The 24,868-nt window shown below is 48.0% G+C and overlaps 1 protein-coding gene across 6 annotated transcripts; it reads left to right on the forward strand.

The window, feature by feature from the left end:
- The first annotated feature begins 42 nt into the window (after positions 1-42).
- LOC102446244 (caspase-8) lies at positions 43-24,463 on the forward strand. 6 transcript variants are annotated; one of them, XM_025189907.2, is made up of 9 exons: positions 43-60; positions 9,780-10,160; positions 13,104-13,209; positions 14,561-14,699; positions 14,799-14,846; positions 17,917-17,984; positions 20,483-20,618; positions 21,989-22,490; positions 23,672-24,463. In XM_025189907.2, the coding sequence occupies exons 2-9, from the start codon at positions 9,856-9,858 to the stop codon at positions 23,805-23,807; spliced, it is 1,440 nt and encodes a 479-aa protein (XP_025045692.1). In that variant the 5' UTR covers positions 43-60; positions 9,780-9,855; the 3' UTR covers positions 23,808-24,463. The 6 variants fall into 6 exon arrangements, with proteins under 6 accessions (XP_025045692.1, XP_006133700.1, XP_025045693.1 ...); XM_006133638.4 differs by lacking the exon at positions 43-60 and adding an exon at positions 6,977-7,136; XM_025189908.2 differs by lacking the exon at positions 43-60 and adding an exon at positions 6,977-7,136 and having other exon boundaries at positions 14,802-14,846.
- The last annotated feature ends 405 nt before the right edge of the window (positions 24,464-24,868 follow it).

Consider the following 24,868-nt stretch of genomic DNA (forward strand, 5'->3'; position numbering starts at 1 on the left):
GGCACACTTGACATCCAAAGCATGCAGCCTCCTCTCCTCATTATTGGCATGTGACTTAAGGTAAAACGCCGGGAGGAAAATATCCTGGTTAACATGGAAGGGCCATAGCACTTTCAGTAAAAAGACCATCTGGGGTCAGAGCCAGATAGAGGACTGAATATGGTTCTGATGTCAAGGCTTTTGACACTCATCTGGCCGATATCACCGCCATGAGGAAAGCGACCTTCCACGATAAATGAGCCAGGGAACACGAGCCCAATGGCTCAAAGGGTGGTCCTGTCAGCCTAGAGAGGACCCAACAGAGGTCCCATTTGGGAGGTGATTCTTGACAGAAGGGAAGAGCCTTTCAAGAACTGAGCCAACAGCTGGTGCCAAAACACAGATCTGTCCTGAATTGGAGGGTGGAATGCCAAGATGGCCACTATACGAACCTTAATACAGGACTGGGTCAGGCCCTGATTCTAGAATTTTATTTGTTCTGGAAAGTTCTAGAGCAAGGGTTGGCAATCTTTTCACGTCAAAGAGCCAAATTACATCAAAACTCAGAACAAAGAGCCGGCATAAGAGTGCCCAATTGCATGACTGAAAATATACAACTGAAAATGATTGATGATTGATGTGATGATTAATAATAGCACCAATGAAACATTGTACTCACAGGCTTTATTTAATGGACTTCTGCTGCTGCTGGGGGTTTGTGGACGTGGGGGTGCAGCAGTCAGGATTGGGCTGTATGAAGGGCTCAGGACAGGGGGATGGGATGTGTGGGAGGTGCAGGCAGCAGGGCAGGGTGCTGGGATGGGAAGCAGAGTATGCGGGGAGGTTCTGGGAATGGATTACTTTACCTAGCCGAGGCTGGGCTGCTGCAGTGGCTGGGATGAGGGGCCAGGCCAGGATCGCCACAGCCAGATTATGGCCTCCCCTCCTACCTGTGCCGCAGCAGGAGGGGAGCTGCCACCAGCCCTTCCTGCAGCCAGATGGGGACCATACAGTGGGGCTTGCCCCAGGATCGGTGCTAGGGACAGGACCCTGTGGACAGATGGGGGATTGGCTTCCGATTGGGGCCTAGTTGGCCAGGCTGCCGTAGCTGGAACCTAAACCGGGCCACCATGGCTGGGCTGTTGCAGCAGTCGCAGGTCCACCATGACTGAGCTGCGGGGTCCACCTCAGGAGCACTGCAGCTGGGGACAGACCGCGGCAGAAAGATGGGGGCTGGAGCCGAGCTGTGGCAGCCAGGTGGAGGTATCTGCTGCCGCCAGCCCCTCTCGCTATGCCAGCTGGGAGCGTGCACGTGTTCTTTCCAGCACATCCTCAGCTGGCCCTTTCAATGAGCAGAGTGCCCCCAGCCTGCCCATTTTATGTGTCTTTGAAATTGTGTATTAATTTTTCGTTTTAATTTAAAAAGTTCCATGTATTTTGGGAATGGCAAAAGAACAGGCCCTTTGGCCCATGGCCCACCCAGGTCATTATAAACCTTTCCGTGGACCACCAGGTCCTAATGGAAACTTGACGCTAATTATATAATTACACTCGAGCCATTTTGCTAATGGTGCAGCAAGGGAGAACAGTTTAATTTAGCCAGTAAGAAAGAAAATATTAGTTGAAATTATTGAACAGATTAAGCACTTCAGCTTTCTCATATTAGTTTAGCAAACTTTATTTTAAATGAAGTAAAAATGTTATGTCCAATACAAAAGGTTTCAACATTCTTTATTTATGGCAGGAGCGGGGAACCTTTTTCGGGGTGGGGGCCACTGACCCACAGAAAAATTAGGGACCACACAAATGAGCAGCAAAAAACCCCTCCAAAATCCCACAGCCCTCACTGATGTGGCCCCCCACTGAGACACCCCACTTCCCTGGCACTCCATCCCCATGGAGAGGAGGAAGAAATGAAGTTCAAGGCCTCAGGCCAGATTAACTCTCTTGGGCTTTGAGGGGCAGTGGATTTTGTGGACTTCCTTAGGCTCTGGTGTGGAGCCAAAAAGGAAGGGTTCAGTGTTTGGGACAGAGCGGCCAGTGAGTGGGGTAGGGATGGGGGTGCAGGATCTGGGTGGGAGATGGGGTGCAGGAGGGGATGAGGGTGGGAGGTAGAGTGCAGGAACAGGCTGACGGTGGGGTGTCTGACCAGGGGAAGGATGCAGGAGCAGTTTGGGTGTCTGGCCAGGGGGAGGGGTGCAGGAGTGGGCTGGGAGTGCAGGGTCTCAGTGGGCAGGGAGTTGGGGTGCCAAGTCTGGGCATGAGAGGAAGGGGGCATTCACTTGCTTTTGCGCCCCATGTTGCTCTCAGGCACCTCTTGCTGCTCTCATTGGCCAGTGGGAACAGCGGAGAAATCCTACAGGCAGCATGTCCATGTGCTGCTGTTCCTGCAGCCAAGGGAGGGGATGCAGCAGCGCGCAGAGCCACATCTGCCTCCACTTCTCCCCTGCGAGTTGGATCATGCAGCGAGGTTCGGGGCTTTCTCCCCTCTCTGCCCCCACAGGAAGCTAGCGCTAGCGCACCAATCTTGTGGAGGTGAGGGGGCTGCAAGGCTGAAGTGCTAGTATGGGCTCCTTGTAGTGGAGGGAATGAGGAGGGGGGCTGCGTTCCAGCTGCCAAAGAGCCATATTTGGTTCAGGAGCCATAGGTTGCTGACTCCTGTCTAAGACCTTGGGTTTGAGCCAAAGTCCAAGACGTTTGTGAGTAGACAGAAGGGAGAGTAGCACGTGAGTCTGAGGCCACATCTATACTTATGCTCCGGTGATAGATCTTCTGGTGTTTGATTTAGTGGGTCTAGTTAAGACCTGCTAAATTGAATGCTGAGCGCATCTCGGGTCAGCATTGGTACTCCTCCCAGTCACAAGGAATAAGGGAAGCGGATGGGAGTGTTTGCTCCCATTAACATCCACTGTGAAGATGGCAACAAGCTTGGTTTAAGATATGCTGACTCCAGCTACGTTAGTTACACACCTTGAGCCAATCTTTCGGGTTTAGTGTAGCACTGGCCTGAGTTTCAACCTGGGCTTGCACTGCAGTGTAGAATAAGTTATACCTATTTACACTACTGTCTGTCTGATAGACAGCAGTGTAGATAAGTATTGCCAATAATCATACTGAAAAGTGATTTTGTTTGTCCTGACTACTTTTGTCCAGAATGAGTAGAAAATTCTGCTTCATTGCTTTGTTTGGGAAGTCCCTAAACTTCATTTGTGGGCTTCCCCCCATCTTTTTCTCTTGTGGTAAAGCAACTACTCACCCTGACACCAACTGTTGGAATTTCCCTACCCAACATGCTATTTTAGGGGGCGAAAATGCCACAGATTTTCTGTAAGTAGAAACCTTTTTCCAGACTGCACCTTTTATTCCCAACCTGGCCTGAGTCTTCCCTTACTTTACATTGGTTTTACATTAGTGGATTTGCACTTGATTGCATCTTGTATGTGATGGGAGAATTAATGCAAAAGCTGCTAATGTAAAAAACTGATGGAAAGGATCTTCTTTTGGAACACATGGGATCTCTTAGGGGTTTTTTTTATTTGATAATGTGGAATGCTTGTTCAAGATATAATACTATATTGAGTAGAATTTATAAGGAACAAACAGTCCTTTGTTCACAGTGATAAATTTTTTTGAGGGCAGAGAAGTGTCAAGTAAGTGTGGATGTTATTAAAGCTGTTTGTTAGCTCAGAAGGAATGTTAACCTTCATTGAGTGTCTCTTGATAGAAACAGAGGGCTGGAAGGGACCTTGAGAAGTCATCTGAAGAAGTGGGCTGTGCCCACGAAAGCTCATGATACCATCTACATGTTTTGTTAGTCCGGGCCTGCACAACATACGGCCCACAGGGGCTCACTGTGCGGCCCGTGACCAGGGCCAGATTAAGGGATGGGCTAGCTGGGCAGCTGCCCGGGGGCGCCAACCTATGGGGGGCACTAAAACTCCCCAGCACCCAGAGTCATTTCACGGTGCGTGCCTGCTGCCCTGCCGTGTGGACGGGACTCCCCAACCCCGGGTCTCCCCTGCCTGCCATGGGGGGCAGAGAGGCTGGGAGCACACTGGGGCCGGGCTCGTACCGTGCCACGCGCCTGCCCAGCCAGGCTTGCCTCCGCTCGGTGTTGGATTGCTCCCGTCTGCCCGGGCCTCGTGCCCAAGGTGCGCTCAGTCAAGCGCCCAGGCGCCGCCTCCAGGAGCCTGCTACTGCATGAGGCCCAGATCCTGGCACTGGCAGGAGAGGCAGAGCAGGGGGAGGGGTCCATCGCACTCTGTGAAAGCCGGGGGGGGGGGAGGGTTGAAGGCCAGACCAGTTAAAAGAAAATGCTCCCTCGGGGGGGGAGGGGGGGAGGAGAGGAGGGAGGGAGCAGAAGCCGCGCCCCCCCCCCCCACCTCTGCTCCTCAGCATGGAGTGGGGTGGAGAGAGGGGGGCAGGCTGGCCGTTCCCCACTGCCCAGAGCTGAGGTGGAGGGAGTGGGGAGGGGCACCCCCTTTTCCCAACGCTGCCCCTTGATCCTCTCATGCTTCCCCCGGTGGCGAGGCCGCAGGCAAGGGGAGGGGATGAGCACTCTGTATTCACAAATAAAAACTTAAATAATTAAAATACATAAAAATTAAAATAATTTAAAAAATTGTTTAAGAATTTTTGAATTAAATCAAAATATAACACCCCCTCCCCCACCCAACTGTACCCTTGTGGCTAGGGTTGCCAGGTGTCCGGTTTTTTACCGGACAGTCCGGTATTTGTGCTCTCTGCCCGGTAAAAAAAATTACCAGGCAGGGTGGGGTTTTAGCCTGCGTGTTCGGTATTTTTTGGGAGAGCATCTGGCAACCCTACTTGCAGCCCGTAGCTGTTTTCTTTGGAGTAATATGGCCCTCACCGCTTTCCGAGTTGTGCAGGCCTGTGTTAGTCTATAACAGTGTCTCGCACCCGCCCCTGGAATTTCTTCATGCCCCCCCAGTTTGTGAACCCATGGTCTATAAAGTGCTACCAGACCATTTGTTGTTTTTTAAGTTTATCCTGTACAGCCTAACTTAACTACCCCCTGAAGCTTCCAAAATATATAGAATCATGAGTTTTCGTGGGTAAAACCCACTAAGACAGGATCATGTGAACCTTAGACCAGCGGCTCTCAACCTTTCCAGACTACTGTACCCCTTTCAGGAGTCTGATTGGTCTTGTGTACCCCCAAGTTTCACCTTACTTAAAAGCTACTTGCTTATAAAATCAGACAAAAAAACAGAAGTGTCACAGCGCAATAGTACTGAAAAATTGCTGACGCTCTAACTTTACCATAAAATAAATCAACTGGCATATAAATATTGTACTTAGATTTTATCATATAGAGCAATATGAACAAGTCATCATATGAAATTTTAGTTTGTTCTGACTTCTCTAGTGCTTTTTATGTAGCCTGTTGTATAACTAGGCAAATACAGTAATTTCTCATTTAACATGGTAGATACGTTTCAGAAAATGATTGTGCTAAGTGAAAACGTGTTATGCGGGGTCAATTTTCCCATTGAAAATAATGGAAAAGCTGGGGGTTGCATTTTGCTCGCGGCTCCTGCCTGCACTTGTTAGCAGCTGGGACCGGGACATACGGTTGGGGGAGAAAGGGGACTGGGTTATAGCAGGGAGGGGAGGTGTTTGACTCTGTGGAAGGAAAGAGGAGGACAGGGGAGGGGGCTTGCAGCCGGCGGCTGAGTTTCCCCAGCTGGCTGGGCTTCCCCTGCCTCCTTGCAAAGCGGCGGTGGTTTGCCACTCGCCGCGCTGTTTCCCAGCGACCCCTCCTCGCTGGACCCAAGGAGGCAGGGGAAGCCCCGCGCAGCTGCCAGCGACCAGCCAGCTGGGGAAACCCAGTTGCTGGCTGTAAGTGGTGGGCGGAGGAAAGGGAGCGAGGCATCCAGCCAGAGGGGATCGCAAGGGAACGGCACAGTGAGTGGCGAATCTCTGCCGCTTTGCAGGGAGGCAGGGGAAGCCCCGCACAGCTGCCGGCCGCTGGCCGGTGTAGCGAGCAAAACACTAACTTCTCAGAATTTGCTACTTTGGGTGCACTGAGCATGCGCACCCGAACTGAGCAAACTCAGTGTCCCTCGCTGTAGCCGCTGCCCTCTCTCTGCCCTCACTGCCTCCTCAGATTTGCTTCCTCCTCTTTGGAGGTGTTTAAAATGATGAAGGAGGGCAAATTGCAGGGGTGTGTGTGTCTGGTCAGGGAAATCGTGTTATTGCGGGGACAGTGGTGTTGTTCGAAAAATGTTCCCTAAGAAAAAAAATCGTGCTATTGAGAAAACGTGTTAAGTGGGCACGTGTTAAGCGAGGAACTACTGTATCTAGATCAGCTGAAAGTATTTAGTCTTTAAAGTGCTACTTACTTTTTTCCCCTTTTGTTTTACCAAGATCAGACTAACACCGCTTTCCCCCTCCCCCACGAAGACCTCTGCATACCTCCAAGGGTTGAGAGCCACCATTCCTGACCAATCTGTTCTAAAACACTTCCAATGATCTTCTTTGGAAAAACTGCAGCGTTTAATTATCTTTATTGTAGTTAAGTTTTTCCTAATATTGAATTATCCCCTCCTTATTAAGCCTATTGCTTCCTGCCCTACCTTCTGTGGACATAGAGAACAAGTGACAATAGTCTTCTTTGTAACAGGTTTTAACATACCTGAAGACAGTTCAGCTCATTCAGACACAAAGTTATTTGACAAAAAACAACAAAAAAACCCATTGCCCCGAGGAATATTCACGTCACTGCTGTTGTCAGAGGTGGCCATAATGACACTGGCGCACAATTAAAACAACCTGCCTAAAGTGTGCACTGCCCTAAAACAGTTCCCACTAAACAGCCCTTGTGTATGATTTTTGAAAATACGGTGACATGGCACAGCAGTTTATTAGGATTTCTGTGTGCTGTATTTGGGGTGGGGAAGGAAATGACATTACCGGGCTCTAGCTCCCGAATGCCACACCCCTTAAAACAAACTGCTCAAGCAATATAGTCACAGGAACAACTCTGCACACTTCCCATCAGCAACCAGGAAGTCTTGAGTAACTGTGTATAACGCTCGTCTTCACACAAAAATGTGGCTGAGTTATCACTAACTTTAAAAGCAGACAGGAGACTTGATTACGATCTTGAGGTGGGACAACTTTGTAATTAAAATGTAAGTACTAAATATCTCACGAGCTGGCTTTAAACCACGAGTTGGTGGCCTTTCAAGGGTGATACATGCTGCCAGATTGCTCACAAGCAGTTTTGTTCTTGTCTAAGGCTCGTTGCAAATGATCTCCTTTTATTTGTTGTTAAGATATTGGGCTAATTCAAGAGATTTTTCTCCTAATTCTCACTAACTGGTGAACTCACATGGACTTTGGTGAGAGTTTGCATGAATAAGTACTGGGTGGATCATCTATGTTTCGAGGAACAAAGGGCAAATGCATAAAAATAGGGGAAGAATTTATTTTTAAGGGACAGGAGCACATAATCTGCTAGTGGTTCAAAAATCAGAAATAACACAGAAATGTTAGGTATGTAGCAGCAATCTGCTTGGCTCTGTACAGACATATGGGCGTAGCAATTTGTTTATATCACCGCAAAGTTTTACTATTATAATTTATTATTATTATTTGTATTATCATAGCTCCTAGGATTACTAGCCAATGAGAAGGATCTTTTTTTGCTAGTGTAGGTGCTGTACAAGTACTGAAGAAGAAGAAAGATTATTCCTATCTGAAAGAACAATCTGGTTTTGGCAACACAAATAGGTTTGATAGTAATGTGGGAAATAAAACACTAGGCATGAAATAAGAGGCTGTGCTTTTAAGATACAGAGCAGATACTGTCAGCTGTAACAGGCCCTGATTCAGCAAAACACTTAAGCAACGGGCTTAACTTTTAGTACGTGCTTAAATTCATCCCTAGGACTAAGAATCTTGATAGTTGACGTGTTGTCTAATCCATTTTACTGCAGAAGAAGACAATTAAAAAGGGATTGGAAGCACTGGGTACAGCTCGCTGTAAACTTGATATAAAACGCCGCTTAGACTGCCTTGATCTATACAGTTCTAATCGTTGTTGATTTTATTGAAAAAAAGAGCCCGAGGTGACAGCAAGCGGGCGCGGGGCTCCGGTGAGCTGTGGCGAAAGCCAGCCGGGAGCTCGCTCAGAGAAGGGGCAGGGAGCTGGCTTGCAGTGGGACAGGCCCCCCTAAGAAACGCTGAGTTACTTGCACTGTTGGGGGACAAAGCAAACGCTGCTTCTGTGCGGGGCACTAAGGGGCGGGGTTTGGCTGGGCCCCGGGCGGTGCAGGCAGCGGAGCAGAGCGGGCCTGGCGCGGCCGGGGGAGCGGGGCAAGGCCTGTGCCTCGGCGGCCCCTGCTGTGCCAGGGGGCTCGTGGCCCGTCAGGCGCCCGCAGGGGGCAGCTCGCGGCGCGCAGAGGCGGCGCGCGCGCGCCACGTTCGGGGGCTCCATGGCGGCTCGCCGGCAGGCGCGCGGCCCGAGGGGCGGGCGCGACGGGCCGGGCGCCTGGCTCCAGCCTCTCCCGGCGCGGGGCCTCGCGCCTCCCGGGCCAGGGCGGCGCGTCTCTCGTGCCGCCTGGTGCCCTGGCCTGGCGGACCCGCCGCTTGCTGCCTCCGCCAGCTGGGGCCGCCTCCTCCCCCACTGCACCTGTCCCTGCCCACGGGTCCCCCACGGGCAGGGCAGCCGCCACGAAGCCCCAGCCCGCCCTACCCGCAGTGAACGGGCTGCTGCCCGGGCAGGCTCGGCTGCGGGCAGGGGCTGCCGGACTCAGCGCCAGCCGGGACCGAGCTGTCCTGGGCTGCGCTAGTCCAGGGCGCTGCCCCTTGCTTGCATTTAAAATGCAGAGCCGCCGGGTGGGTGGCTTCTGGAGCGGGCACGAGCCAGGACTGGTCAGGCCCATCTCAAGCCGGCTGCTGGGATTACCCCCACTGCAGCTCCGCACAGCGATCCTTCTCGATTAGTCGTGTAGTCGATACAAATTGTATCGACTACACGATTCGTTTGATCGCTGCGATTTAACATCCTTAGACTGGGCTGGGGTGGTGAGGGTCTAGCTAGGATTCCAGCCAATGGGACTAACAAAAAGCATCCAGGAGAGCAGTTTCCTGCACTGCCAGTAGGAGGCACTGGGTGGCCACTTTCCTCCCCCATGACCTGGATCCAACTTGTGAGGCTTGAGGCTCCCCCACAGCAATGGGAGGCCAACCTCATGGGATGCGTGTGGGGCTGCAGTGCCGGGGAAGGGGAGCAGCCCTGAGCCTGTGGCCCACGGTCGAGGACCACTCTTGAGAACCACTTGGCTAAGGTTAGAAGTAAGGCAGTAAAATACTGCTGAAGCCGAGGCAGACGGCAGAATTAGCTGTTGCAGGAAGCTATCCTGGCAAACCGCATATCTGCGAGAGGAGGAACTGGATCGTTTCATGATCATGAGTAGCACTTCTAATAAATGTGGCCAAGTTAATTAACATTGAATCTTCTTCAGAGTAAAGTATTATGCAGCCCAGTTAGGTGATTCTGCCCCATTGAAGTCAATAAAGATGTATCATTGACTTCCATGGGCATAAGATACCAAGTTCTTATTGGGAAAGGGGGTCTGTTTTTTCCAGTATCATAAGTGGCCAGGTGCAGGTACTTAACTAGGGTAGTGAGCCCAGTGGTATGCAATCCTACTGCTAGAATGATCAAAGGCATGGCAGCGCTGAGGGACAGAAATACAAAAAACAATTTACTATGAGACATTGCTAACTGTTGCCACACCAGTGACATGAAGCTGTTCTCTCATTCACAGTCTAAAGAGAGGCCACGAGGGACCCCTCTTTTCCTTTTACCTACGACTGAAATAACATTTTGTCAGCTGTCTGAGGATGGACTTCCACAGACTCCTCTTCAACATCAGTGAAGCTCTGACCACAGAAGATCTGGTGGCTCTGAAGTTTCTAAGCCTGGAATACATCCCACTGCGGAAGCAGGAAAACATCCAGGATTCTGAAGCCTTATTCCTAGCACTTGAGGAAAGGGGAATGATGGAGAAAGACGACCTGTCCTTCTTAAAGGAACTGCTGTTCAGGATAAACCGCATAGATGTCCTGACTGATAAACTGCACTCCAGCAGAGAGGAGATGGAGAGGGAGCTTCAAATTCCAGGGAGGGCAAAGGTGTCTCCGTTCAGGTGGGTAGCGCAGTGTCACACTGGTAGCAGAATCTAATGTCTCATGAAAATGTAAGTAGCAACGCTGTTAATGATTTGCATGTGATTTGTACCTGTAGTTCATAAATGCTCTCTCAGGGCCCAAGCCTTCCCAGTTAAATCAATGGCAGTTTTGTCATTGACTTCAGTTGGAGCCCAGGGACTTCAATGGGAGTTTTAAGTCTGCAAAACAGTTATGCCATCCCTTTGCATAACATATATAAATATTTTGCTACCTTGATGTGCATGTTAATGTACAGTAAATGTATGTGAATCGGACACTAATGCAACTTAAACAGTCCAAAGGCAAATCATGAATGACAGAGTAAATTGTGCATTCTTTTAAATAGTAGGTTGAAAACATCCCAGGGGAGGATCAGAGCAAGGGTGGGCAATACTTTTTGGACAAGGGCCACATCAAAAAAATTTTAAGTGGTCCCAGGTGGGACCGCAAGGGACGAGACCTAATCTGGAAGGAGCCGGGCCAGAATTCTTCTGGGCTTTCCCACCCCCAGACCATAATTGGCACTAGGACCAGTAGGCACCCATGCCCCTGGCAGGGAGGAAGAGGCTACACACACTCCCCAGGTCCTGATTGGCCTGGGGGCGTGGGAAGCCTCCTTCCACCCTGTGAAGAGCATGTGGCATTTGAAGTGTGGGGGGCAGGGGAGGCAGAGGTGTCCCAACTGTTGTGCCTCTCCCTTTGAAATGTACAAGAGCCATGAGCGGTTTTTGTACATTTCAAAGGGAGAGGTATAGCAGGATAGCGACTAATCGAAATTTTACATCCCCATTATAGAGCAGCCCTGCGCCTGCTCTACTTTGTAGCAGGGATCGGGCTGGCACAAATTGGCACGAGAACCAGAAGCTGCAAAAGCAACAAATGTCTTTGCACCATTGTTTCTCAGCTGTGCCATGTTTTGCTCAGGATCTGGCTGCAGCTGTTTATTTAAATCAGAGGATTACATAGTATTAGCATTCAAACTAGAGAGCATCGTATTTCAGAAAACCAAACTCCTGGTCTGAATTAAACACGTTGGAGCCCAGTTCTGTATGATTGGAGTTGTGGGTGTGTCTGGCCTGACCCTGAAAATGAAAGCCGGCATTTTGATTTCCTAATAAACAAATTCCTCTTCTCAGCAGGCTGGAATCCAAGGAGAGTGCATTTTAAGGATGTTAAGTATCAAATAATTTACTAGTGGAGTAGTCAATGGAATTTCCATCAACTACTGGACTAGTTAATAGGCACTTCCGCATTCCTCCTTTGAAATGTACAAGAGTCTCTGCTGGGGGGCAGAGGCCAGCATGCAGCCGGAGGCCAGCAGGAAGTTCTGCTGACTCCAGGCTGCATGCAAGCGTGCCAGCTTTGAAATGTACAAGAGTCCCCAGCGGCAGCTCTCGTGCATTTCAAAGTGGAAGCGCCCGCATGGAGCCTAGGGTCAGTGGGGGACTCAGAGTCCCCTGCTGACCCCAGGCTCCATGCTGTGCTGTCATTTTGAAATGCCAAGTGGAGCCTGGAATCAGCTGGGGAGCCCCTAGCTGACCCTGGGCTACGTGTGGCATTTCCCCAGAACTCGGGGTCAGCTGGGGATTTCTATCCCTGATTCAAGACCTGGTTGGTTCAGATTAGCTGTTTATTCCTCAGGGAAGGGTGTCATGAGCAGAATATACAGCCACTGTAATCGCCTGCATTTTCAGGCTACCTTTTCTGACAGTGAAAGGCACCAGAGGCTCATTCCTTAAGGCCCCCCACATGACATGCTCTGGTTTTTAGCTTGCCATCCATCCGTATTGCTCATTGATGGAGTGGAGACACCGCTTATCCAATAATTCCTGGCTCTGATCTGAGATAACATGCCCAAATTCATCTTTCCTTCCATTTTCCTCCCTCTCACCATTATGGAGGCAGGGTGCTTCTGCTTGAGTGTTCACCAGCATTTGCGTTGAAAGTTGCCTGTCAGAGGTTCAGTGGAATCCTGTAAAACTATTTAACAGTCCCAGATGTTTAAAGATTTGAACTTGCTTTCGGCACATCTGCAAGTTATATTGCCCCTGCAGGACAAATTTTGGATTTCCTTCTATGAATTTGATTAAAATACATGCATACATACACATCCTGCAGCTCAAATGGAAATTACTCCTATCTGTGTATTTTTTCAGCTCCATTGAGGGTCTCCGGGCTGGCTTTTAGCTAGACCTGGAACAAAGCTTCTCTGTGGGCATTCACCTGCTAGTATAAATACGATTGTGGTGCAAATTGATCTGCTGTATCTCAGACCTAGTCTACACCACTCCCCTCCTCCTCATTGATATAAACTATGCAACTTCAGTTATGCGAATAGCATAGCTGCAGTTGACATGCTTTCTGCAGAGTCTTGTTTGTATTAAGGTCAGGTGGGGCTACTTTCCTGTTGACTCTGGCTACTCTTCTTGTCCTGTTGAAGTACCAGAGTCGACAGGAGGTGGATCGATCGCTGCAGTGTTGATCCACCGAGTAGTGAAGCAAAGCCCTCAGTGTATTGATCATGGACTATTGCAGTTTAGGAACCCTGAAAGTTACTGGTAAGTGATGAAAACAGAGAAAAAGCATTGACTAATAACCAAACTGTAAAAACCATCAGTCCATAGCGGGCTTTAGTTGAGCGGCTCAGCTTAGTTTTTAAAAACCAATTCATTTTGGCTGCATAAAAAGCACCCTGTTTGAGTTCCAGGTTCTGGGACCAAGTGAATTATAAAAAAACATCAGTCTGCTTTATGTTAACAGTGGTGTCTGTAGGGAAAAATATATTTTGTGTGTGTGTATATCATACATTTTTCACTTTTTGTGCCATGTATGCTTCTAGCAAGCACTTGGTAGCTAGCCCCATAATATTAAATAATGGTAGGTCATACTGAGTGAAGTAATTCCCTGTTTTCCCACTCCAGATACCTGCTTTTCCAGCTCTCAGAAAACATAACAACAGATGAGTTGAAATCTTGGAAGTTTCTTCTGAAGAAAGAGCTTCCAAAGTGCAAGATGGACAATGAGATAGTAAGAATTGTTTCATTGCTTTTTAATGGATGCAGAGTGTTGGGTTAGCTGGGGTAGATGAGGGGGGGAACACAGGACTTTTTTGGGAACAACCACCCTATGCTTCCACATCTTAACACCACTTCTCTTTCCTCCTCCCCAGTGTGGGAAAGGAACATTTCTGGCTATTGACTAGATGGCTCATATGTTTCATTATTATTAACCATGTTTATTACTACGGTGTCCAGACTACGGTGTCTGTTGGGCTAGATAATGTAAAACTCAATAAGTGATGGACAGTCCCTACCCTAAAGAGTATAAACTCTTTTATGTAAATAAACAAGGTAGTGAAGGGGCAGGAGTAGAACAAGCAGTCAGAGTGTTTTTATCACAGGATGCTGGTGTCTTTCATCCTTCTCAGACTTAAGAGCCACGTTTTCCAATTAACTGATTACCAATAAGGACAATTAGTCAATAACATGACTGCTTTTCTTCCACTGACCTCAAAAAAATGTGGGTGAACACTATGTCTCCATTTTATAGGTGAGGAAACTGAGGCACAGAGATTAAGTGATTTATTTAAATCAGGCAATGGGCCTGTGTTAGAGCCAGGAATAATACCCTCATCTCCTAACTCCCAGACTTAGTGCCCTAACTGTTGAACCACACTACCTGGCACTATCTAGAGCCTCACCTCCTTGGTCTAGGCCACTGGGAGAGACTTACTGAGACCAATGGAAACAGCAGCTCAGAAGCACACAGGTATGGCTGCTCCATTCTAGTTCTCTGCCCATCCATTCCACAATATCCCAGTGGATGGAACACTTTATTTTCTCTCATCACAAAGAAAAATATGCAAAGACGACACATCAGGTCCATGATGGAGATAGGGGCTCCGTGCTGCTGGAGGAGTTATTTTTTGATGAGAGATGGAACTGCAGTTTTGGTTGTTTCTGTGGAGTCAGATGAATGCTCAGGAACCCGCTGATTCTTATGTGGGCACTGGTGTTTGCCTGCCTAATTTTCACTGCACTTTATGTTGTTAAGAGTTCTTTGCTTGTTTTCCCTCCAGAAAACAGGTAAAGAAACAGGCAAAGTTTCTTGGGTTGTAGTCAGAGTGATTCCTTAAGCAATCAGTAGTTAACACTTGCCATGCCCCGTGGGAATCTTGTATAAAGTGCTGTATAAATATGAGATCACCATTGTGGGATCCATCCTAGCCAGGTCTGAATAACTTCCATTCACAGAGGTCTGGAAGATGATGGGTGTATCTGAGGATATGGCTCTACTAGAAGAGAAGTTTCTGTACTGGAGAATGTGGAGGGAAAGGAAATTCTGAATTTAATAGGAAACTATCTCTCTAATTGCCCAGACAATGATCGATGTTTTAATTGAGATGGAGAAGAAGGGACTGTTGGCAGAAGAAAACCTAAAGACCCTTAAGACTATTTGTGAGAAAATTGACAAAAGCCTCCTGAAGAAAATTGAAGAATATGAATTAGTGCAAAGTGGTAAAAATAGCCTCTTTCACATCCCTTACGTTTGAATTGACACCTCATTTTAATGTGCTAAGCATTTATAACTAAACACTGAATTTCTTTTGTATGCAGTAGAAATGTACGTTGTGGAAGGACATGGAGGTCAAAGAGTCTCTGAAGGTAACTGACACGCATTAGCTTACATGGAGATGATGTTTAGGACTTTCTTAATGAATTTTCAACTGTTTTTCCCATGTTTGTCACATTTTTTTTTACTCCCATCTACTTGACTTGTCTCACCTCTCTAGATTGGTACGAAGTGATCTCTGTTTATTTGATCCTATCTAACCGAAGTAGGACTGTGAAAAGTTAACTGGTAAGCATCACTGGGTAATGCTTACCAGTTCCAGCTAACCGGTGGGTGTTGTTGCTGCTCCCCACAAGCAGGGGACCCACTGCAGACAGGGGCTGTTCTAGTCCTAATGTTTAACCGGTTAACTGACTGACTGGGATTTTACATCCCTAAACTAAACTAATTTTTTTTTTCATAGTTCATCTTCGAGTGCTTGTTCACATTGATTACTGTCAGGTGTGTGTACGTGCTTGTCAGAAAAATGTTCCCCTTAGTAGCCCCCGTTGGAAGCTGGGGAGCTCCTTGGAGTGGCACTTAATATATGACCTTTCTGACTCAACAGACCTTAGTGTCCCTCCCTTTCAAAAGTGTGGGGGCTGTTCTTGGATCAGGCCCCAACTGAAAGCTGTGCAGCCTGAAAGACTCTAGGGCAACTATGAAGTCGCTAGGGATGTACACTCCTGCTCCCCAGCATAGGCCCTAGCTGGAGCAGCAGTGGCAGTACTAGCCCTGCCCAAGGCAGGATTTCTATGTCTCTAGAGGCAAAAAGAGTAGGTATAAACTTTCAAATCCACCCTTAGGACAGGGACAGGGCCTGATCAAGCTATTTTGTCGGGCTCCAAACAAGGTTTTTCAAGGGACACCCAAGGACAGCGTACCCTCCACGTTCCTGGGCTACGTCTAGAATGGCATGATTTTCCAGAAATGCTTTTAACGGAAAAGTTTTCCGTTAAAAGCATTTTCAGAAAAGAGCGTCTAGATTGGCACGGACGCTTTTCCGCAAAAGCATCCGTGGCCAATCTAGACGCGCTTTTGCGCAAAAAAAGCCCCGATCGCCATTTTCGCAATCGGGACTTTTTTGCGGAAATCAAATCTCAGCTGTCAACACTGGCCCCTTTGCGCAAAAACTTTTGCCTGAACGGGAGCAGAATAGTATTTCCGCAAGAAGCACTGATTTCTTACAGTAGGAAGTCAGTGCTTTTGCGGAAATTCAAGCGGCCAGTGTAGACAGCTGGCAAGTTTTTCCGGAAAAGCGGATGATTTTCCAGAAAAACTGGCCAGTTGAGACACAGCCCTGCAGTCTTCCCTGTGCTTCATGAAACATCTGTCCACTTCTGCAATGCATGGTCACAGATAACATTGGACCTGTAGGTGCTCTGTGTGGTAGAAGTGGGATATTCTGACTAATTCTACTCCTCCCCTCCCTCCCTCCCTCCATTATTCCCCATCCTTCTCCTGGGACCCATCAAACACAGTTCTAGCAAGAGGGAACTGAAGGAGGGTTGTGTTGGCAGGGTCATATATTAAGCACCATGACAATGCCACTCCAGAGAGCTCCCTAGCCGACCTGATGGGAGCTGCTAAGGGAAGAAGTTTCTGATGACCAAGCACATGGTGCGCGTGCACCTGCTTGGAACGGATGTGAACAACACATCTTGAAGAATAACAGTTATGAGAAGCTGAGTGATCAGTTTTTACTCTAGTGAAACTTCCAAGAAAACCCACCACGCTCTTTATTGTATCAGATTCCTGCTGCCTCTCTCAGGTATTTTACTTTACATGCAGGCTGTGGTTCTGCATCAGCCTCATGAGCACAGATTCATGCAGTGTCTCATTGACCACAGAGACTGCACAGATGCAGAGAGTGTCTGCGATCGGACACTGATGCAGGATCTGGCCCACAGGGAATGCAGAGAAAGAAGTGATCTACTTCATATGAGTGTATCTAGTTAAGGACTCAAGTTGAAAAATCTTTGTCTCCCCAGCAGATTGTATGGCCCAGTTACATAGAGCACTGTGCTGGGACTCAGTTCCACTCCCAGCTCTGTCTGTGGCCAGCTGGGTGACCTTGGGCAAGTCTGTAAAGTAGGGGGCAGTGATAGTGACCTCCTTTCAAAACTGTTCTGTGAGCTGTCGCTGAAGCACACTAGCTCCCAGGGAAGTGGTGTTCTTTTGCATTCTGTACAGTTTTGGGGAGTGGCACAGTGAAACTTCCCAAATCCATTCCTGGAGGGAGGAAGATTTCATATACCAACAAGCTTAAGCAGGGGGACTGATACAGCTAATTGGGGCTAGCCAGAACAGGAGTGGTGCTGTGGATGAAAGTCTGGGTCAGAAAGGCCTATGCAAGATTGTGTCGTTTTAGTTTATTATACACCAAGGGAATTATTCTTGCGGCATAGAAAATTCATGCTTTACCTGTGCAGTATTGAACTTTTGTCAGTAGTCAGTAGGGCAGTTGACGTTCACATTTGATAAATAGCTGGACCAGTTCAGTATTTGGCTAGTCAGCACAGTAGTAGAGGTGGATGAAACATCCATTAGATGAATAGCCGTTATCCTGGCAGCATATATTGATACACCACAACCCAAGTGTTGGGGACCTGCTCCTGCTCCTGCTCCCACTACCAGTGAATTCATTGTGTGGAGGTTCAAAGTATGTGTGGGGCTTTTGCTGGGGTGCAGTTGGGGCTGAAGGGCTTGGGGTGCAGGCTGCCCTGGGGCTGTGGCAAAGAGAACTCCCCCCCCCCAGACACACACTCTCTCCTTGCAGCACTAACTGGACTGGGGCTGAGTTTGGCCCAGGTGAGTGAGGGGATTTCCCTCCCACCCACCGCAGGTGTTTCTCCCCTGGCCACTGCAGGTTCCCCAAGGGCCTGTGTAGCACTTAGTAGGTTGCTGTGTGGAGGAGCTTACAGAGAAGTCAGGTCAGTTTCCCTGTGAGGGCAAAGGATGGCATTTACTCATTGCACTTGCAGTGCAGCTAGGAGGAGTGACACACGTGTCTTATGAGCAGACGAGTGGCCTTTTAAAGTAACTTCTCTGCTTTCCCTGGTGATAACGTTTTATGCTTTATCTAGCTCCATTCCTGACTGTCTCTTTCTAAATTTATTTTAGGCGGGGACAGCCTTTGGGTTTCTCAGACTGCACGGGATTCTCCAGGCACCCAGGAAGAAATCCAGCAGGTAAATCAGGATTAAGAGTTACTTTATGAGAGCATGCTGTACCTGGAATAGTATGATATTTGGCAGATGGTGAGACGGGAGAGTATGAAGCAGCAGACAGATATGTCTCTGTATGAAAACAAAACCCCACAAGCTTGTGGTCCTCTCTGGAAACGCATTTACAAGCGCTACAGCAGAGGAGTTATGGCTTGCCTGGTCCCAGCTGTCTGAGCCTTGTGCAACTAGGGCCCAGGTCCCACCCTGTCCTCGAGTCACATCACCGGTGCAGAAAAGTTCAGTGAGGTGCTTCTGAGTGGGAGTCTCAGGATAAGGAGGAAGTTGTTGGGCTGGCTCCAGGGGCAATCCTTGCAATGGAGCTGGGCTGAAAGGCGAAAGAACCCAGAGAGGATCTGGCCTCTGCCAGCTGCCTGGAGGAAGCAGGGCTTCTGCACCATTCCCCTTCCTCAGGCCAGTGGGGGGATTCTCACGGACTCAGGTTAAGATTCGATTACAGATATTTTTCTTCAAAGTCAGGGACACGTTGCAGGCAATAACATTCACAGAACCCGGTGACCTGTCCCACCAGAAATCCCCTGGTGGTGGGGACACAGAGCTCTGCCGGGGCAGCCAAAGCTTGAAGGTGGCACCTCAGCCTACCCCTGGAGCCTCAAGCAACAACTCCCAAATGCTATAGGCAGGGGTAGTAGCTGTGGGTAACGAATGAGGAGAGAAACTGGTAACAAACTTCAGGTAAGAAATTTCATATTTAGCTGTAAACCCTGCAGTTCCTACTTCTGGCCAGCAGAGAGCGCTAACGCTCCCTTCTGCTTTTGGCCAGGTAGCCCAGTTTCTGCTTGTCCCCTGCTGTGGGACCCTGGCCCAGGCAGGAAGGCTCAGGAGTGCTGGAGAAAAGGGAGAGCATAAATGTAAAGATGCCCAGATCGGACTCTGCAAGGGGAGCAGAGAAGGCCACAGGGCAGGGCCTAGGCTAGATGTATAACGGGCTGGGAGCAGAAACAGCTGGGGCTTCAGGGAGCCAGGCCAGAGGGTGAATGTTGTCAGGAGGCAGCCGGGGGAAGGCGAGTGAGAAGGTCCATGAGGGCTTTAGGGAGACGGGAGAAGTGAGGCAGTAGAGTGGCCTGGGAAGGGCCTGGATGCTGGAGCATTGGGGCCTGCATGATATCGTTGAAGCTGTCGGGGGGCCAGGGATTAAAATGTGTGTATTCAGGTAAATGTGTAACCCCTAAGGCGGTCAACAACAGAGGACCAGTGGGGGGTAGCTCGATCCCTGCGTGCACTGGCTCTCTCCTGTCCCTCCCCCCTCTCCCCTCTGCACTGCTGCCTAAGGGAAAGTAGGAAGTAGGGGAAGGAGAGATCCAAGGCATCTCCTGGGAGGTGAGGGGAGAGTCTAGAGCAGGGCTACTCAACTTTGGAAGCCCTGGGGGCCACAATGATACAGCACATGCCGAAGGCCACAGCTTCAGTGTGGTTGCATATACATGTAAATATCTATGCAAATAGCTTCTTTCACACTGAGGGGCATGAATACAAAGATGAAGCCTTAAGCCTTGGTGCCAAACCCAAACGTGGCCAGTGTGAGCCAGTCAGCACCTCTCAGGCTCTGCCCAGAAGGCTAAGCAGCCAGCACTTCCCACAGTGCCCCGGCATTCCCAGCACCTCCTCTCTGTCGGCTAGAAATGCCGACACCCTGTACCCGTCTGTTCCAGCCAGCCCGTCCACTTGTGTCTTTCAGAGCTCACCCTGCCTGGGAGACGCCTTCTGTTGTGGAGCGTGTTCCCAGTGGAAGCCATGTTCAAAGGATCCCACCCGTGGGCCACATGTTGAGTCCCACGTAAACCCAAATTGCACCGTGGGCCGCATGTTGGATAGCCCTGGTCTATGAGAATGGGGAGGGCAGGAGATTTAACTGGACAGAGTGGGAGCAAGGAGCAGGATGGGGGAGAGATTTATAGGGAGGAAGGATGGAAAAATGAAATGTAAACTAGAGCAAGAGCAGAAGCAGGGAAAGGCTGAGGGGAGGGAAATGGGGAGGCACAAGCAAAAGCGATCAGACTGAAAAACAAGGCAGGGCGTGGGCAGGGTGACTGAGTGTGAAGTGAGCTAAGGGGGAACGTCTGGAAGGGTAGCTGAGGGGGATTGTGGGGCGGGGAATGAGCAAGTGGTTTGTGTGAAGAGAAGCATAGGTGGGATGGAGCAAGAATGCATGAGGAGAGAAGGGGTGGGTGGGAGACCCCCAATGTCCCTAAGTTATGGCACTTGTAGCCATGGTGACCCTGGTCTCAGCACAGCCCCTACCCTAAGGAGGGAAACAGGGGGCACAGAGCCTGCAATGAAGAGAATGGAGTAGGGAGAATCCTTGGCTGCCCCATTAGTACAGCTCTCCATGCGCTGTGCCCTGGAACCGGGCATTAGACTGAACCCACTATCTGGCAGAACACACAGGAGTATGTGAATGACTGGTTGCCATAGCTCAGACTGTGGGTTGTTTTCCCAAACAGACTGACATGTACAAAATGAACAGCCAGCCCCGTGGAATCTGCCTGATCCTCAACAATCATGACTTTTCAAAAGCAAGATCAGAGGTGCCTAAACTTCAACAAATGAAAGACCGGAACGGAACAAACGCTGATGCAGGTACAGCGAGGACTAGAAAAAATCGGGCACGGTTTGCATCTGAACTCCAGGAAAATTGTAGTAATGTGAGAGAGGGGGGGGAAATGTATGGTCTATTGTATAATGTGTACTTAACCACTACATTCACTGTCAAACAGAGGGATCTATCAGGTGGTGTTCCGCAGTGGCCAGTTCTGGATCCAGTACTTACTAATATTTTCATTTACAGCTTGGATGATGGCATAGAGGTTACACTTATAAAATCTGTGCTTGACATCTAGTGAGGAGAGATTGCCAGCACTTTGGAGGACAAAGGATTAGAATTCACAGTGAACTTGGTAAAATTAAGAATTCCTTTGGAAATACAATAATGACAAGTGCAGGTCTTTGCACTTAGGCAAAATCCAGTGCGTAAAACAAAACGGGGAATAACTGGCTAAGCAGCTGCATTCTAGAAAAGGAACTGAGGGCTATACTATATCACACATGTAATGAGCCAGCAATAAGAGGTTATTGGGGGGGGGGGGGAAATCAAATGTCATTCTAGGATATATTAACAGGAAGGCTGTAGATTACATACAGGAGGGCTGTGTCTACACTGGCATGAATTTCCGGAGCTGCTTAAAACGGAATATTATTCCGTTTTCAGTTTTTCCGGAAAAGGAGCGTCTACATTGGCAGGCTGCTTTTCCGGAAAAGCCCTTTTTCCGGAAAAGCGTCTGTGGCCAATGTAGACGCGCTTTTCCGGAAAAGAGCCCTGATCGCCATTTTCGCGATCGGGGCTTTTTTCCGGAAAAGACTACTGGGCTGTCTACACTGGCCCTTTTCCGGAACAGTGTTCCAGAATAAGGACTTATGCCCGAGCGGGAGCAGAATAGTTTTCCGGAATAGTGGCTGATTTTGTACAGTAGAGCATCGTTGCTTTTCCGGAAATTCAAGGGCCAGTGTAGACAGCTTGTGATTTATTCCGGAAAAGCGGCTGATTTTCCGGAATAAGTGGCCCAGTGTAGACACAGCCGAGGTGATTGTTCTGTTCTACTCATCACTGGTGAAAGCTTAGCTGGAAAACTGTCCAGTTCCAGGCACCACACTAATTGACACACTGTGTCATTTGCTAATTTGATAAGTACGTGCTCTACTATCATTCAAGTAAATGAAAATAATGACAATATCAGTTTGCTATTGTTCAAGTCCTTAGATTCTCCTTTTCCTCATGGTCTTTTCTATGGTAGCTGAGATAAAGCCCCACTTTGAAAACACAATTGATGGGAGGCATTAAATGTATAATGACAGAGAAAAGCATGAGCCCAATTTTCTTCTGTTACATGAAGAATTTAGCTAGTAAAACTTACAAAATGTTTCCTGCTGTGCCCCTTCTGTTTACTTTGCAGCAGCTCTGACAAAGGTCTTCACCAAACTTCACTTTGAGATAAAAGAGCACAGAGACCTCACTGCAGCAGATATCCGTCACATCACGCACATGTACAGGAACAAGGATCACCGTGCCCACGACTGCTTTGTTTGCTGCATCCTTTCCCATGGTGATAAAGGCATCGTATTTGGTACTGATGGGCAGGAAATACCTATCCAGGAACTAACCACTTCTTTCACTGGCACGAACTGCCCATCACTTGCTGGAAAACCAAAAGTATTCTTCATTCAGGCCTGCCAAGGTGACACATTCCAGAGAGGGATACATATAGAAACCGATTCTACAGAGACGGATTATTCTGTAGAGGCAGATGCAAGATTTCAGCTGGAGTGCATTCCAAATGAGGCAGACTTTCTGCTTGGAATGGCCACCATGAAGGATTTTGTTTCCTACAGAAGCACAACCCAAGGCACGTGGTATATACAGTCACTGTGTGAACACCTCGAGAAGAGTTGTCCACGGTTAGTACATCTTATTTCTAACTCTTACAGCTATCTTATTCATAAAAGCTTTTACACTGATTTGTGCCTGTACATACATTTTGTTACTTCTTCATTCGTAGCCTTATATCTGGTCTATACAAAATTGCACCTTTTCAACTAAAGCTGTGATTTAGTTAAACTGAGAAGTGTAGCTGCACAACAGTTTGTACCTATTTAAGAACTGATAAGTTACACTAGTACTGTCTTCTTGGGTAGACAATGCTTTAATGCAAGTGGTGCAATTAGTGGAGTTTTGTGAGGCATATGTGTGTAGACCTGGAGTGTTTATAGGGTAAATACGCTACAGCCCTCATATAGTTGTGTCACTACTTCATCTTCAAATTGACACATGTACAATATAAAATTGACAACAACTGATCTGGAATTGCTGTCACCTGCATGCAGTAAAATTCACGTATGTGGGAACTATGGATATATGTACATGACTCACGAGGAATGGCTGAGGGATTTGGGCTTATTTCGTCTACAGAAGAGAGAGTGGGGATTTGAGAGCAGCCTTCAGCTACCTGAAGGGGGTTTCCAAAGAGGATGGAGAGAGGCTGTTCTCAGTGGCGGCAGAATGAGGAGCAATGGTCTCAAGTTGCAGCGGGGAAGGTTGAGGTTGGATATTAGGATGACAAACCCTCATTAAGGCGGTGAAGCGCTGGAATGGGTTACCTAGAGAGGTGGTGGAATCTCCAGCCCCAGAGGTTTAAGTCCTGGCTTGACAAAGCCCTAGCTGGGATGACTGAGTTGGGATTGGTCCTGCTTTTAGCAGGTGATTGGACTCAATGACCTCCTGAGGTCTCTTCCAGCCCTAGGATTGTATGGAGGTTGGGTTGGAAATGTGTATCAACACATCTATGTATTTATAAGCACACACACATCTCAATAAAATAGAATCTCATGTATACAAGGAGAAATACCTGAATATGGTCCAACTCCTTTGTTTAGAAGACAGCAGTTACAGAGCAGCTACTATAAATTGTTCAGTGTAGCAGAATAAAGTTAAATCCATTATCTGCTCATTGCACTGCTGGCTTTGATCAGGAGATGGAAGAATGCAATAGCACCCTTCAGCAATAAAAGGGTGTTAGCGGGTAGCATGCTCGGTGAAACTCTTCCCAGTTGCTAATGTTGAGGTTCTTGTTTTTTGACAGAGGAGAGGATATTCTCTCTATCCTGACAGCAGTGAACCAGGAGGTTAGCAGAAAGAATGACAGGCTGAACCAAGGGAAGCAGATGCCACAACCCAGTTTCACACTCAGGAAAAAACTCATCTTCCCCATCAACTGAACTGGGAACTGTAGTCTCACCACCCTGAAATGTGCTGTAAGAAAGTCTTCGGTTACAAAATTACAGCTTTCAATTTGTGCTCTCAGCTTGAGAACTAAACATATTTGAAACAAACAGCCTGTGCTCTGGAAAGCTACATCGAAGGTGTTCGCTTTTTGAAGTCTATCAAAATTGAGAGTGCAGCTAGGTTGCCAGTATTTCTCAGCGACTGCTCTGTGGACTGTCACTGGTCCTGAGATCTCCTTGTTACAGTTTAGGAAGGGATAAGTCTCTGGTATTCAACAGGTTGAGAAATACTGCTGTTGATTATAGCAGGTATTAATATAGTGGCACATAGCCACTTTTTCAAATGATGCATTATTCAGGGAGAACTGTTTACCAAATTTGATAAAGAGTAAAGTTGATAAAGAGGATATTGACTAATCAAGTTTAGTGTTGTGCATACACGTGGTTTATGATCGGCTTGTACAAAAGAAAGATTCAAAAAATTTTCTCCCCCTGAAAAGCAGAATAAAATTTGAGTCTAAAAGGGGGGATTTGGAGAAAAAATGGCAAAGGCTTATACCACAAGTGCATTTTCAAAGGACTGTTGCTATTATTAACTTGTCTGACCATCATAGTATGTTCTTTTCTTAGTAAACTGTCCTTTATACTTATTCAGCTTCTGTTCTCAATAAATCTAACTCTCCACTTACACACACTGCTCTCCTGCAGAGCCAGTCAGACAGTGGCAGCAAGATCCTGTATTATCCATATTTCAGAGCATCTGCTTTTAGTATCTTAAAAATTGTCAGTTGTGAAGGTGCAACCCCAGGGAAGCCTGAAGTGGTTGGGCAGCCGGGAGATACAAATTTGCTTACCTTACTTATTTTCAGAGAACAGAAGAATGTCAAATAGACACTCATAGTGTGTCCCTTGGTATATGGGAGTCCAAACTCTGATGCATGTATGAGCTTTGGATGATATTACAAGGTAAAAGCTGCTCCTGGTTATCTTTATTTTATGCCGTTTGCAACCACAATTAGCTGTGCATTCCATAGACCCCCCTCTCCTCCCCCGCC

This window comes from Pelodiscus sinensis, chromosome 7, assembly GCF_049634645.1.
Source record: "Pelodiscus sinensis isolate JC-2024 chromosome 7, ASM4963464v1, whole genome shotgun sequence".
NCBI lineage: Eukaryota > Metazoa > Chordata > Testudines > Trionychidae > Pelodiscus > Pelodiscus sinensis.